Genomic DNA, 15,459 nt, shown 5'->3' with positions numbered 1-15,459 from the left:
ATGCAAGTGAAATAACTTAGCCACTCGGCGATGCAACGGAGATTCAATTTGTATCTTTTTGTGTTATTTATTGTTGTAAATTTCAAGGCTCTTCACATGCAATTGGTGGTGGTGTTGTCTTGGCCAGTTATCTATGCATTGGCAAATGACATCGTTAAGCAACGCCAAACCCACGGAGAGATGGTGGGCAAGTTGAACAGGTTCAACGGAAAGCGAGCCTGGAGGCATATTTATGGGTTTTCCTAATGACGTGTGTTAAGCGTGGAGTGAAGTGTATTTGACTTGGCTTTAATTGATGGGATGGGGTTTGCAACCAACATCCGAATTGATTAACCCACAACCTTTCATTCACTTAAAGCAATTTATTATAAATTATAAATGGTAATATTGGTTTATTTTCAACACCAACTGTGGTCAAGTCAATTATATTATATTACCGCCTATTACTCCGACCTTGTGACCATCAATAAATTGATTAACAAACACTATGTAATACAAATAAATAATTACATTAAATAAGAGTTAAAATGTTATGTAAAAATGAATATATTTTCAATGACACAGTGACTAAGGTTTGTTTTTTTTCTTATGATAGGTTTTATTTTTATTTAACTAAATTCGGAATTTTAAGAGACAATGAGTATTACAAAAATAACTTGTGGTTGGGTTAAAAAATATATTTTTTGGCTTTTTTAAAATACACCCTACACTACATATAAGCCAGAAGAGCATTTCAAGTTCGATTATAATAATATCTTTATCTGGAACATTTTTTTCGCAAGTCTTGTCATTGGACGGACTTAGCAATTTGTACAGAGACAAGCGTTAAACGCCATTGACAAGCGAGGAGAGATGGCATGGTGTGGATGTGGATGTGGATGGTATGGATAGATAGTTGCACGCACCGAGTGGCTGCGTAGACTTTGGTTTCTTGTCGCCTGTCTTGAAAACTCCGGCTCGTGGCGCACTTGATCGATCGGTTGTATCTTATGGCGCGAGTAGACTATTCCGCATTTTATGGAGCGGTAATTACGCATGATTTCGACTTTCACTTTATGACAAGAAAAACCTCACTTGACGCAATTTCTTTCAGCCTGTGAAATATGTCTGGTGCGCTTTCGGTTTTGTTGTTTTCTGGTCGCATCTGAGCTAAATTGACATTTGACATATTGCTGTTGTCAAGGTCTGCAGCGGCAGCAACCTCAAAACCAGCAGCAGGAACACATTCATGTGGTTGTCAAGCCATGTTGCAACATTTCTCCGGTCCCCGCCCATCTGTTTCATTTTGGGCCGATTGTGAAATTGTCAATATGTTGTTTTTTTAATGTTCCCGCTGGTTTGTTGTCAAACTAGGAAGCGATTCGCCTGCTGGTTTGTGTAATCGAACCAGCTTTCTAGCGAAACGCGTGTAAATCTGAGTTTTGTGTCGGTTCCCCATCGATGGTTTCTGCCCTGAAAACTGAGCCTCTTCGAGTCTGTTCTTCGGGGATGAGCGAACAAAGAGTCCTCCATTTTCGACGCCAGTCTTTAATTAGCTCGTTGGCCACATGTGGCGCTCTGCGGCGACACCCTTTTCGCAGCGATCTTTCGAGATTTGTCAGCGAGGGACTGACATAATTACGGCCTGTTAGGAAATTAAATATGTCATTAAACACGCTTCTATAATATTTGCCTTTGCTGTCGGCAGAATGATAAATGACCAGTGGCATAGAGCTCATTTATCAGCGAAAGCAATCGGTAATTTGAAACTAGAGAAAAGAAATTTTAAATTTACGCAAAAGTTAGCTAAGCCTTAAACTTAGTTCAATATGGTCAGTCAGAAAGTCTTCCATAAAATGTTAACTGCTATTGTTGCATTTGTTAGCTTAAAGTTAATATATCTAATTATTCTTGACTGAAATCCCCAGATTAGTGTGATGAACCTATGATCCCATATCATCAAATCACTTTATAATCGGATTCCGTTAGTTTGCTGACATAATCAATGGTGAAATGCTTGACAAATCTTGACACTAAACTTATTATTAGGCTTCCTTAAACTGAGACCTACAGGTTTAGATGTATTCTATAAACAACGGTGACACACTGCATTTTTCTTATAATAATCGGTATTTAGTAGGGCTTCATTGAGTTGCTAAACAAACCGTTCAGTGTGCGCTAAAAATCCTGTAGAACTATTGTTATTATTTATACTCTAGTTTAAACGATTTTGAATAATTAAACCTATAGACAACACGGCATTTAGCGCCAGAAAATGGCCATTATTATCATATTTTATGCATGGCATTTTAATTTTATGGCTTCCTCATCCTGGTCGCGCGAATCTCTCTTTTTTGCGTCGCAGGTTGTGCGCAGAATTTTCGCGCAGCATGGGATGGGATGATGATGACCCTTAGCCGGGAGCAAAGTGCAGCCCCGTGTTGGGGAGCGACAGCCACATCAGCTCATCCCGTCTTCGAGACCATCGAGGTGATGGACCCACCGCAAGGAAAGCGGAGCTGCACTTTTGTTTACTTTGGCAACTTATTTTTGTGCAAGACCATTAAAACACGCTCATGCGGGAGGTCAAGCCGTGCACCAAAGACACAGTCTATATCTATACGACTTTTACACATCCGAGGGTGGATTATTTCATGCTAATTTGGCGAGGGCCACAATTGGATCAGCAGTGGGGGGCAAATGGATTTGTCATACCTGAGTCTGGAAATCGGCGGATGAGTCAGCGGCTGCAGTTGTGGAAAAACAAGCAAATTCAATTAGAACTCAGAACCAGAGACCATCAATAGGGCAGGGAAATTCTGGAAATCCACCTAAAAGTATGCCATGATAAATGGATTTTCCAGCCAGCTGAATTTTCACCAGAAATCTCTCTCATTGCGATCGAGGGGCTGCTGTGTCTGGTGTTTTAATTTATGGATTATGATCGCCATTTTCCCCCTTTCCACACCCCCAACTTTGGCATCCGCTGAGCTTTTGAAGCCGACAATAATTAATTGACAAATAAAAGCAGCGAAAAACAAAAAGCGACAAGTTTTGCGTTTGTTTTATATACACTCTTATATATACTCTTTTTCGTATCTACATGTAAACAAGGCAATTGTTGTTCATTGAAAGCGATATTTGTGTGTATCTTCATAACATTCGCCGCCTGTTTGAGGTTAATTTAATCAGCGCACACTAAACCCATTTGGGTTGGCTCTGCAAAACAGCTGATAATAGATAGGGGGTATGCATATTTATTTACAGGGTGTCTGTGCCGGGACTGGCGATGATTACTTAATGTATTCAACCCATTCATGCCTGGCTCTTGTCTCCAGTTCGGAATTCATGGGGGAAATTTATGCGCATTTATAATAGTTTTATTGGAAAATGTAGTACGCTCGACTGAGTGATCGTCTGCTTGTAATTGTTAATGAGCACTTGTGCGCGCCCCCGTCCTGTAACCCCCCTCGAACTCCGATTCTGTGATATAATTTTATGTTCGGTGTTGAGTTTCCACAGGGGGCATGTGTTGCCCTTGCTTGCAGCACGTGCACATGCCTTCTATCGGGGAACTCGATCTTCTTCCTGCCGGAAGCCTCGTCTTCGGGCTCTTCGGGGTCTATTTACCACCCTCGAAGAGGGGCAGGGATGTTTATTTGGCCTGACAAAGTAGGCACTTGGTTTTCCACTTGAACAGCTTCATTAGTCGCAGAGATAAATCAAAATCTGCAGTTGATTTACTTGCCAGATGGTCGGTGCTTATCTCGGTGATTTATTCGGGCAAGGAGAAAATATTACAAATAGTTTTCTCCAGTTTTCAAATTGTTTCATATCAAACGGGATCTTATCTAGACAAGGCAATATGATAGATGGATCCCCATTGGGTAAAACCGAAAATGTTTATGGAGTATCTAAATTTTTTCTTAAATATATTTTCTGCTATTAAATACAGTAATAATAAAGCAGCACACTAATCAATATCGATGACTTGTTAGTACTGATAGATTAACTTTACCTATAACATGGCATTTTAGGTTAGATTGTCGGCTTTTGTATTCAGTTCCCTAACTAAAAATTGCAATCAGCTCTTACTTGTGATTTTACATTCTGCTTTTGTAATAACTTAATAATATTGTTTGTTTAAATGTTCTGATTTTTCCTTCTATATATATTTGAAAACCGATTCCTAAATGTTCTCTGTCAGATCGAATCCCATGGTATCCAAGGGGTTGCACTTGCTGCGCCACAGATGGTGCTATTACCCGTATCCATGAAGTTTGTCGCTCTCGATTTCACTTTGCGCTCGAGCCCCTTCAGTTCTTTTCTTTTTGGGGTTAACTCTGCGTTGCACATTGTATAATGTTCCGTGCGCTACTTCGTGTGTTTCGGGCGCTTTTCATTCTTTTCGCTCGGATACACCCCGAAGATACTCTGGGAGGTGCCCTCTCACAGATACTCTCGCACACAGGGGCCTCGTCGCTTTGTAGTCGTCGCTTCGCCTCTTTTATTTTCCCATTTCGGATTGTCGTGGTCCGCTCGCGTATTTTCATTTTCAGTCAGTCTCCTTGGGCTGGTGCAACTGTGAAAATGTGCGGAGCGTGTCGCTTGTGAAAGCCTTGATTATTTCCATATATATTTTATTTTTCGTTTCACATTTCGCTTAATTTGTTTACGCGTTCGTCGTTCGTTTGTTCGTTCGCTCGTCTGGTGTGAATAATAAAGTCGCAGAGATACTTGGTGTGACGCAGCAGCCCAATCAAAGTGGCATCACTTAAAGGGCTTTAATTGTGCGTGGGCCCAGCCCCACTGAATTATCTCCGAGATACTCGTTAGATTGGCCATCTTAAGTGCATCAGTAGCCGAAAGTCTGTGTGTGTGCTTGTTTTTTAGTGTCTGATACGAACAAAGGAACACAAGTTCTCTTCGACAACGACAATATTTGGGATTATCTAATACGCATTCCGTTTTGGGTAAAGTAGTGCCAGCACTTAACAAGTATTTATGAGTTTTCTGCAGTAGGAAGTGAGATCATGCGAAATATCTAATCGGTTTGAGGTTGTCAGTTGCATTTCTACCCGCCTTAGAGCTTATCTTATCAACTAAAAATAGTTTGGCATGCCAAAAGTGTTTATTTATGCCAAATCAAAGCGCTTTCGACCTGCTGATAAGCTGCCTGACGCCTGTCAGTAGCAACTGTATCTTTGCATTTGCATCTGCATCTGTTTTTAGCCAGCTTCGCAAATAGCTTTGACCTTTTCGCCAGCCAAAAGACTTCCGCGTCGATATGCACACATGCGTTTGATTATTTCGTAATTACAATTGCCACAAACTAGAAACAACATCGACAATGTGGCTGCATCTTTCTCTATCCCTATCTGCAACTGCAGCCGCATCTGCAGATGCATTTTCTGGGGCTGCCTCATTTAATTGGCGGCCTAACGTACTCCACAGAAAGAGTTTTGTGTGCTGGCATTTTCTGGCCGCAATGTAGGCCAACAAGTACGTTGAACTAAACTAAAATGTTTTCATTCCCTAGAACAATGTGTGTACTTATATGTTGGCAGAAGAGGGCTTCCCTGTGCGGCGTTTTAAGGGTGTGACACCATACTATCTTTAGAGAAGGAATCTCAATTGAAAATATATCATTGTAATTAATATTTTCTTGATTTCTTGATTAGTGGATTGTCTACAGCCCCATCACAGGCCAAAATAATGTGTCACTTTCCACAGAATTACGCATTCTGGGATGCAAACACCTAAATAAACATTCTGGAAAAGTTCAAAATGTGATTGAACCTCCCAGGTACACCGAATTGCTCCAACTTGGGGGAAAACTGTACTTTCCCATCATGTTTATTTTTGCGCCGGCCCCGGCGCAAGGTGCAAAGAGAAATCCAAATGAGTTGCGTGCGAAATCGAAACGCATCTGCAATTTTCACATTATTTTCGCAGTGCGTCGGCTTCTTTGCTTTATGTTTATGATGGTTTCAAGAACTTCATGGCTGATGGCAAATACAAGGCAGCTGGAGCGTGGCCATGGACAAGTTGCCGCCGTGTTTATCGGAGCTGCTTAAATGCGGCTTCGATGCAAGAGCACTTTTCTTGATATCCCCTCTTTTCGCAGAGTGTTGCTTTCCATATATTTTGGCCGCTTGCCAGATGTGGGAAACCGTTTGGCATTTTCCGAGGCAGGTCCTTGGTGCGCCTGAGCACTCCTCGGTGGCGTTCTGCCCGCTCCTTAGACTTTCCCTTTTTCGATATTACCCCACAGTCCTGAGGGTTTCTTTTTGGGGCGCTTTCCCCGGTGGGTGGTTGCCATTTTGCGATTCTTTGTCTGCAACGCTACACTCGAAAAACGAGCAAATTTAGAAAAAATACTGCAAGTCGGTGGTATTTAGTATTTTTAAGTTATTTTTCTTCTTGCTTTTAGGATAGATAGATATCCATCTAAGTGTTTCCCAAACGAATGCAATGGCTTTTATATGTGCATTTTCCGCTAGATAATGGGATAATCTCTTTTGCTGATGTCAGGCATCAAATAAGCCACATATACCATATAATCTCATTATGCCAAGCACCAGGTGGATCTTTATTTTTTGGCAAGCTCGTGTGCGCTCTAGATAGATTTCAATAGCAAACATTATGACACATGCTCGCTGAAAGTCGTACGACAAGTTAATAATATTGAACTTGGCTAAGTTTTTCGGCCAGCGATTTAAATTTAGACACCTGCGAACCTGGCCAAAGCTTCAAGGCGAAAGCCCTGTTCAACAGGGAAAGTCGTTTCCATGTTTTCTTTCTCTTCTATTTTTTTGGCGGAAATGTATACCCATAAATTAGGCGCCTTGAGGGTTTGCTCCTAACGCTCTTGCTAACGAGCCCCGACTGCAGTTAATTGGCGCGGTAGCAAGGCAAAGGAATTGCATTTCGAGGTTGGCCCAAACCGCAGGGGCATAAATCGCCGATGGTAACAGTAGCACAACTACTGCAGCTTTTGTTTATAGTATGCCATCTTGTTATTGTAGAGGGATAATTTTAGGCGCTTTTCGTCGAAACTCCGCATTAAAGTTTTTGGGAAAACATAAAAGTTCCGAGCCGACTGCAGAAAACTCGTAAATTATTTTTATATGCTTCTCACACCGAAATTATAACAACAGACCCAAAACTTTTTGTGCGCTGAACAGTGTAGCAGAGCACAACACACTCTGTGTTATTTTTGTACATACATATCAGTATAAAACTTGGTCCATGTGTCGTATAGAGAGAAAACTTACGCATCAAGCAAAACAACACTTATAAATAGCACAAACTACGAAGAAATCAAAATGAAAAGTGCAGCAGCATAGAAAACCGAAATCCAAAGGAAATCCAAACAAAATGTGCAACCAATCAATGGAGTTGAACCGCTTAAAAAAAAGAGCCAATAACTAAAAATAAAGAACAGTGAGGAGAAGTAAGAGACTCTGCCAAGAACTTGGCAACACCATCGCAGCGTTGGTCCGCAGAGGACTGGCCAAAAATAAACCGGCAGCAACATTCGCTTGCAACTAGATGTTGTTGCTGCTGCTCGCCTTCATCATGCGATTCGTAGACATTTCCAAGCGCTGTGCCGCCTGCTCCAGGGCCGGCATCGATTGCCCGCACAACGGCAATGGCAACACCAACAGCAACAGCAGCGATGCCAACGGCAATTCGGCCTGCTGGCAACATGTTGCCGGTGCCACCAGCAACAGCAGCAGCACCAGCAGCGGCTGCGACAGCAACAGCTCCTCAAAGGAGAACTATTATGTGCCACAGCCACAGCAACATCGTCAGAGGGCCAAGCCCAGCAGCAACATCGGCGTGACCCCGCAGCAACTCGAGCAGATTCGCTTCTACCAGCGCATGCAGCAGCAGCAGTTGCAACTCTTGCAGCAGCAATTGCTGCAGCGGCGTCGCCTGCAACAACAATTACTCGCACAGGGCGTGCCGTCTCCGCCGGCGACAACGACAACGTCGGCGGGTCTCACCTGCAATCAACAGTATTTGCGACAGCAGCGACTGCAGCAGCAACACCAGCAGCAGCAGCGATATGTGGACCACAATAGCAACGGCAACAATGACAATGACTATCTGAACAACTATCTGAACAACAATATTAACCATCAAAACAATGGCAAAGTTGTGGGCCAAGGTGCGCAGTTGTTAAGTCTTAGCTTTTAAATCGAATACCTTAGGCATATTTACTAAGAAATTGCATTCCTAACCATTCACAATATTATTCGAAAGATGTTAACAGATAGTACAAAACATATTGCATTACCTTTATTGAATTACATTTTAGGTTTATGACATATATTTATGAGTATTGAGGTTTATTTGTAGACGCATTAATAACCATTAAAGAAAAAATATGACGTATTGCAGCTTAAAATAACTTTTAACTGGGTCGATTAGTAATGAGGAAATTGATTAAAACAAATTATAAATTATAGTAGTTATTGCTTTAAAAGAAAATAGGAAAAAAGATATCTTATTGCTTTACTAAATTTCAGACAAAATATTTGATAGATATTTATTTGTTTATTAGGACTCCTGAAAACGAATTTCATTTTTGAAGCAATTATACTTATTCGATTAACTTTGCTTTGTTCGATTAGTGGAGGCTTAAAATGTTTGTCCTCGTAAAAAGCGTCGTCCACGTTGTTTCTTTCTGGGCTCCGCCCTGACGCAACCTCTTGAACATCTCGAGACGGGCTTTTGTAATTTCAATTAACTTTAATTGAGCTCCGGCAAATGGCAGTCAGCAGTTGGCACTGGGCCTGGCCATTGCCCCGATGTTGGATCGGACCACCCTCCTAGCATGACTACATATATGCATCCCATCTACACACAAAATGCATTAAAAAATATTTTTATTTGTCCGTAATCTTGCGCTGGCCCAAATATGAAATGACTTTCCATTTCATATCTGTATTTTGGGGAGGGAGAGGATGAAAGATAGCTGGGCGGGAGAAACATGTGCTTTGCCACTTGTCGGCTGCAGGAAAAGTTCCCTCCGACGGATGGAAATCTTTTGAAAACTATAATCTCTTGTGTCTGCACTTTCTGGGAGGTTCCCGGTCTCGCTTTCCCCCTTTCTGCCTATAAATTTGATTTGTTTACGCCCGGAGTTAATTTTAAATTTAAATTCTGTGCCCGATACCATAATGAATTGCATAAGAAAGTCGAAAGTCAGCTGGCAACTGCAATCGATAGCAGTGCGGCAAACAAGGAGGTTTTGCTGAGCACTGAATTACCGCCTTGAGACATGCAATACCATTAAGTTTAACCTTTAATTGCCGCCGGCGGACAGGCATTGCATGTCGCATGAAGCGCTCGGGAAGATGGGAAAATGTCACATTTTCCAATTGAACTTTTTAGTGGCAATGGCACAGAGCGATCCAATCCGATGCGATCCATGGGTGTTGACTCGTAAAAATCTCTCAGACGTATAAAAATAATTTTTACAACTTTCGGGATAGAGGGAGGCTGTCACCCAGATAGTGTCATCCTTATTTGCTGGAGCGGAGCGGTGGCATCGTAAAAATTAATTGAAACATGCCAACAATAGATGGGCGCCTCCGTCAGGTTTTTACGGTTCCGAAATGTGTGGCACGCTAATGTCCATTAGGGGAAGGAAAGTGCAAATGGGAATGGGAGTGGGAATGGGGATAGATCATTAGGCGGAGTTAGGTTCGCCCTGGTGCTGTGGCATCTTAATTGAGCCAAGTTCAGTGTCAATGCTGATTGGACAATTAACATTGGGGGAGCCCTGTGGGGGATTATCGATGAGGTATCCTAATTAGCGAACAAAGTCTTTACGATTTGGGCTTTAAAAGTATAGAACCTCTTATTAATCATTGCAATCCTCTCTTCTTCTTGCAGGAACCAAACTTCGACGTGGCATGACAGAATTCTCAACAAACAACGATCACAGCAAACCGCATTTCACCGCATCTCAGCAGAAACCCCTTCAGAACTCACCCATCCACCAGCAGGCATTCACCCCATCCAATCCCAACTCTCACCCACATTTGCTTCAGCGCTTGGCCCAACAGCAACAGCAGCAGCACCAGCACCAGCGCCCCCATAAATTTCAGCAGACCCTGCCCTTTAGCCAGCTAAACAACGGCAACAACACGGCTGCCCACATTCTGCCCGGATCATCATCACCATCGCCACATTCCCCGCTCAGCTACCGGAATCCGCTGAACAGTCCCAGCAATTCGCCATTCAGCAACACGGCGCACACGACGATTGGCAAGCGGTACCAGCAGCAACAGCTGACCGATCGCCTGCTGCAGCAGCAGCACCTGCAACAGTGCCAGCAGCAGCAACTGCAATCGCTGGGCAGCGATGTGGAGGAGGATGCCGCCGGCGAGGAACTGAGCGAGGAGAGTCTCAAGCAGAATGTGGCCATTGTGCTGAGCAACTTGGATCGGTATAACAACGCGTTGCGCAGCATTATCCTGAATGAGCAGGTGAGCAGCAGCCTCATCACTCCCAGCGACAGTCTCCTGTTTGGCGAGGACTCCAGTGGTCTGCTCTACTGCGACAACGACAACACCAGGAAGCTCCAGGGCAACAATAACTTTGTCCTGGGCAAGATGGCGGCCACACCGGAGTCGGACTACAACAGCAATGCCACCACGCCAGGAGGTCGCAGCAACGAGCAGCAGCAACAACAGCAGCAGCAGCAGCAGCAGCAACTTGGGGTAGGTGGGATGCTTTGTGGTGGTGGCGGGATGCGGGAAACTACTAATGGCGGTGGCAACAATCTCATCTGCTCGTTGGCCTCGTCGCACGACTTTACTCACGACAATTCCGATTACCAGTGGTTCCTGGATTACGGCTATCGAGATGGCTGCGGCGGTATGCAGCGAAGTGTTTTGAGTTCCCTCTCGGCCTCGTACAATGCGATGGGGGATCTTATTTACTACGAGGATCTGGCCAAGAACCTGGACGCCAATCTGGCCGAGGTGGACATGGAGAGCTTTCGGGCGGAGGACATACATTCCCTGCTCTCGCAGCTCCCCGCCTACTGTAAGAGCTTGGGCGGGGCCAACAGTCGCCTCCAGCAATCGCTGCTGCTCCAGCAGCAGCAGCAGCAACAACAGCAGCAGCAGATGCAACAGCAACAGTTGCTGAACCAGAGCAACATGATGCCGCACAACATGTCCCAGACGTCGACTACCTCCACCAATGAACTGATCGACAACTCCTTTTGCAAGTCGGAGCTGCTCTTTTCGCCGGTGAGGGAGTCGCACATCTCGGTGGATTCCCTGGACATGGACGCCTATCCGGATGACGGGGAAATCATACTCACCTGCAACAAGGACAACTACACGATCGCCTTCGAGGGCAGTGTGCTCTACTCGGACGACAGTTTCTATGGTGAGTAGTTGGAGTATCTACTTGGGAGATCTAACTCATAATCCCTCTTTGGTTTTACAGCGGAACCTAGTGACTTAGCCGCCAGGAACAAACAGAACTGCATTAACTTGCACAGTAATCTGGAGGAAATAGTGAAGCGCAACAAGGCCCTGGAGGTATCCATGTCGCGCTCGGCCCAGGCCTTCCAGCCCCTCTGTCCCATGTCGCCCAAGGGACAGGCGGCCACAGCATCAGCGGCCCGACTGCAGCGGTAGGTACCCCAAAAGATACACACCCCACATCAGAAGCTAACATGATCCTATGGATTGGTTGCTGCCTGGATAGGCCTCTATATAAATGTATAGTTTTCAAGAAAACACACTAAGTATGAGATAACTAATGAATGGGATGTTACGTGCAGCTTCTCAGTGCCAAACGTCATCATCAAGACCGGCGGATGTTACACATTTTCCCCTTCCTGCAGTACGCTCTCATTGCAATCGTGTGGGGTCATTTCAATTGAATTCAATTTAGTTCCATTTGCCTGCCGGCTGAAATATTAACGTATGGCCGCGTTCCGGGGGGAATTTCAAATGGGAACTGGGTCTTTTTGGCGTATATTCCACACGGGCATATGCTAACCTTCAAGGGCTTAGGCCTTTGGATCGCGAAACATGGCCAGGCAAGTTAATCCCTAGAAGAACCAATTACGGGTTTAGCCCGCTTAAAACTCATTCACAAAACGATTAGCCAGGGTGGAAAACAGAAAACCCAAAACATTATGCAAATAAACCCTCAACAGACGCCGGCAGGTAGGGAAGTCATAAACCCTAGCAGCTCTCAATCCAAAAATCCAACACATCTTCCTACCTAAAACCAAGAAAAAGAAAACCTTCCGCCAACAAAATTGTAATCCCAAACACCCGACGTGTCTGTTGTGGTAAAGACGCTCGTTACTTCTTGTTTCGCCCGCCCGCAGGTATCCCTCGGGGAACAATAACACGGAGACCATCACCATAACCAGACACCTACCACAGTGCTCCGTGCGGAAGAGTAGCAGTCTGCCCAATTTGCAGAGCGAGGAACTCATGGCGGGAAGTTGCCAAAAGGAGCAGCGACCGGAGGAAAGTGGACAGCAGGCAGTTCCATTGAATGTCTCCCAGGCAATCAGCACCTCTACCATGGAGTCGTGCAAGTCGAGGTCCAGGAATCTGCTGCCCATGTGCCAGATGCCCATATCCATCAGTGTGTCCATTTCGGAGCGACTGCAGCAGCAGGCGGATCAGCAGGTGCCCAGCCAACAGATCACACCCACATCACAGCAACCACAGCAGCAGCAGCCGCACCACTCGCACCACCATCGCCACAAGCATCGCTGCAGTTGCTCGCAGGAGAGCCAGAACTTTCACATCTCCGGCTCGGCCTCCTCAGGCAACTCCTCCAATCCGCCGGCCTTTAATCTAGTCAAGCTGTTCATTAAACAGAAGAGCAGCAACAGCAGTGGCGGTCAGGAGGATCTGGGGGCCCAGGCGAGTGCGCACACCTGCATGGACGTCTCCTCCGGCTGCTGGCCATCCAGTGATGCAGCCAGCTCCAGCAGCGGCTCCTTGGAGCAGCGTCTGCGAAAGAAGAGCATGAACGACTCGGGCAAAGGATCGGCAGTGAGTCGTCATGACGAAGAGGAGCACTATCCAGAAACGGAGACGCCCAGACGACAGTTGAGGGCCCGATCCGAGGCTGTCTTTTACGATGATGTGGCTACCTCCAGTTCCACGGGCTCTTTGACGGCGACCAATTCACCAGCACATCGTCGGCGCAGCATGCCGCTCAGGAATCCCCAGCTGTACCAACTGGCAGCCCAGGTTTCCACCGGCAGTCAGATGTCCTCGGAGGCGAGCTCGGAGCAGCTGACCCAGGTGCCCAGGCGAGCGGAGGCGGGATGCGGGACCAGCACACGACCTTTGTCGTGCGCCTCCAGCTCTGAGATGATCACACGTTCCATGCAGACCTCCTGTGGATCCCTGAGCACCACCCGGAGCAGCGTGAGCGATCGGTATCGCTGTGTGCCGCCCTCGTTCCTCGAGAAACTGAATAACCTCGGCGAGCAGTGCCAGGCGCCCATTTACGTGATCTATCCGAACTACGCCCTACCCGATTTGGGTTTCGTTAAGACTAATGCCAGCACTGATGTGATCTTCCAGCCCTTCAACTACAAGATGACGCTGGATGGAGCAGCTGGTAGCACCAGTAGCTCGGGATCTCTGAAGAAACAGCGCAGCAACAGCCAGAGCGCGAGCGAAGATGAGATCCTCAAGACGCTGGACTACAAGCACATTGCCGACTGGCAGTCGTTGGCCACCTTGCTGCCGACGGAATACCGCCGTCGGTTGCAGCACATTCCGGAGGTGAAGCACCTGGTGCGGCAGCTGGACGCGGAGCTATCGCAGCGTCCGCTATTCTGTATGTCGCCACCGCTTCGCCGAAATCGCACACACATCTGCGACTGTGCCAAGTACTTCCAGGGACAGCAGACTCAGATGGATGAGGCCTCTAGTTCGGGATCCAGTCAGCCGCCCAGCTCTGGCTATCGCGGCTCATCCACGCTGCTAACCGACTCCGAGCTGGATGTGGATCCGCTGAAGCAGATGTATGTGTATCAGTACGACCAGCAGCGCATGGACTCGGGCGTGGAAACGAGTCCCGGCAGTCAGTTAACTCAAACCCCGCCGCAGCCCATGCCGAGGAGTATTCTGCGCAAGGCTCACTCCGCACAGGCGCGCTCCAAGCGCAATTCCATGATCGAGGCCCAGCAGACGCAGAAGCTGTCCAAGCTGGAGAAGCGGCGCAGCTTGCAGGAGCCACCACATAACTACGGACTGGGCTCCACCGACGAACTGGCGGATGTCTTTGAGGAGGAGGAGCACAGTCAGCAGGCGCAACCGGTGAAGCAAAGGCTTTCACGCAAAGATCTCGATGCCAGGGCTAGGGCGGAGAACTTTTTGGCCTCGTTGCCGCGCTCCGAGCTCAAGTACTACGCCGAGATCGCGTCCATCCTAGAGTCTTCCGGTGAGCAGGTGACCTACGACGCTGCCGCACTGAAAAAAGAGGTGAGCCGTGTGCTTAGCCAGCAAAAGAAGGTGTCCTTCAATGACGAGGGCGTGGCGGCCGGACTGCAACAGCACGCCAAGCGCTTCGCCACGCCTCCCAATTCCCCCAACATCTCCGTGGCGGCACTGAAACGTGACACCCTGGATGTGCAGGAACAGCGAAAGATAGAGAGCAATCGCTTTAAGCGCCTGCAAATCCAATGGGAGCTGATGAGCAAGGACTCGAGTATGCTGAAGGAGCTGGCCAGCGAGGCGGCCACCAAGAGCGGCGGCTCCACGCCCACCTCGGCCACCTCAACGGGTTCCAACTCTGCGCCAAGGTCAAGGATTCCACGACCAGTGAGCTACCCAGCGGGCAGGTCAGTATTTTAAAAGTTAAACTTGGGTACTGGAAAAGCAAATGTGTAAACTTTAAAAGGATCCTATATTATTTTTTAAATGATACACACGTGCAAATCCTCTAATGAAAAATTCAAAATTATTCATTTTGGACTTGGTTTATTTACAAAATTTATTTCCTTTCATTTTTGGTCAACCAAACCGCCATCCTTGCGTGAAATTATTATTTTGCATGATGTTGATTTTGTTTGTGGGTCTGATGCTCAGAAGTACCACGCCCACTTCGTCACGTACTGCCCCCGTTAAGGCCACGCCGTCACCGGCTCGGCCAGCCAACCCCAAGACTGCCACTAAAAGCCACAACAAACCCGGTCTTTTTACCTCCCCCCGCCCCAACAGAATAACTAGCGCTCAAGAAGCAGCCGGCGGAGCCAAGGTCAGCACTCGATCGCCCAGCAGGATGGTGCAGCCGAAGCGTTACAGCCTGGTCGGCGCAACCACGCCCACATCCACAACACCCACGTCGGCCAGGGCACGTACGCCCACCAATCGAGTGGCGGTTACGGCGCCAAATACGCCCAAACGCCAGGCGGTTACCCCATCGCCCAGGTAAGTGGTGATTCTTTGGGTTGGAAAC

At 46.7% G+C, this 15,459-nt stretch overlaps 1 protein-coding gene across 6 annotated transcripts in view; it reads left to right on the top strand.

Annotated features, from left to right (window-relative positions):
• LOC108031352 (uncharacterized) overlaps nt 1–15,459 on the top strand; it is a 28,667-nt gene that overhangs the window by 11,773 nt on the left and 1,435 nt on the right. Inside the window, exons 1-7 of one of the 6 annotated variants that reach the window (XM_017104619.3) lie at nt 4,542–4,952; nt 7,244–8,155; nt 9,889–10,718; nt 10,839–11,397; nt 11,458–11,647; nt 12,323–14,842; nt 15,090–15,431. In XM_017104619.3, coding sequence (XP_016960108.1) covers nt 7,534–8,155; nt 9,889–10,718; nt 10,839–11,397; nt 11,458–11,647; nt 12,323–14,842; nt 15,090–15,431 — 5,063 coding nt within the window. In that variant the 5' untranslated portion in view covers nt 4,542–4,952; nt 7,244–7,533. Of the gene's footprint in view, nt 1–4,540; nt 4,953–7,243; nt 8,156–9,888; nt 11,398–11,457; nt 11,648–12,322; nt 14,843–15,089; nt 15,432–15,459 lie in introns of those variants that run through there. The other 5 variants (XM_017104621.3, XM_017104620.3, XM_017104618.3 and 2 more) reach the window with 5 other exon arrangements.

This window comes from Drosophila biarmipes, chromosome 3R (genome assembly GCF_025231255.1).
Source record: "Drosophila biarmipes strain raj3 chromosome 3R, RU_DBia_V1.1, whole genome shotgun sequence".
In the NCBI taxonomy this organism is placed as follows: Eukaryota; Metazoa; Arthropoda; class Insecta; order Diptera; family Drosophilidae; genus Drosophila; species Drosophila biarmipes.
The sequence above is the reverse complement of the archived record's forward strand: the minus strand, read 5'-3'. Positions and strand labels throughout refer to the sequence as shown.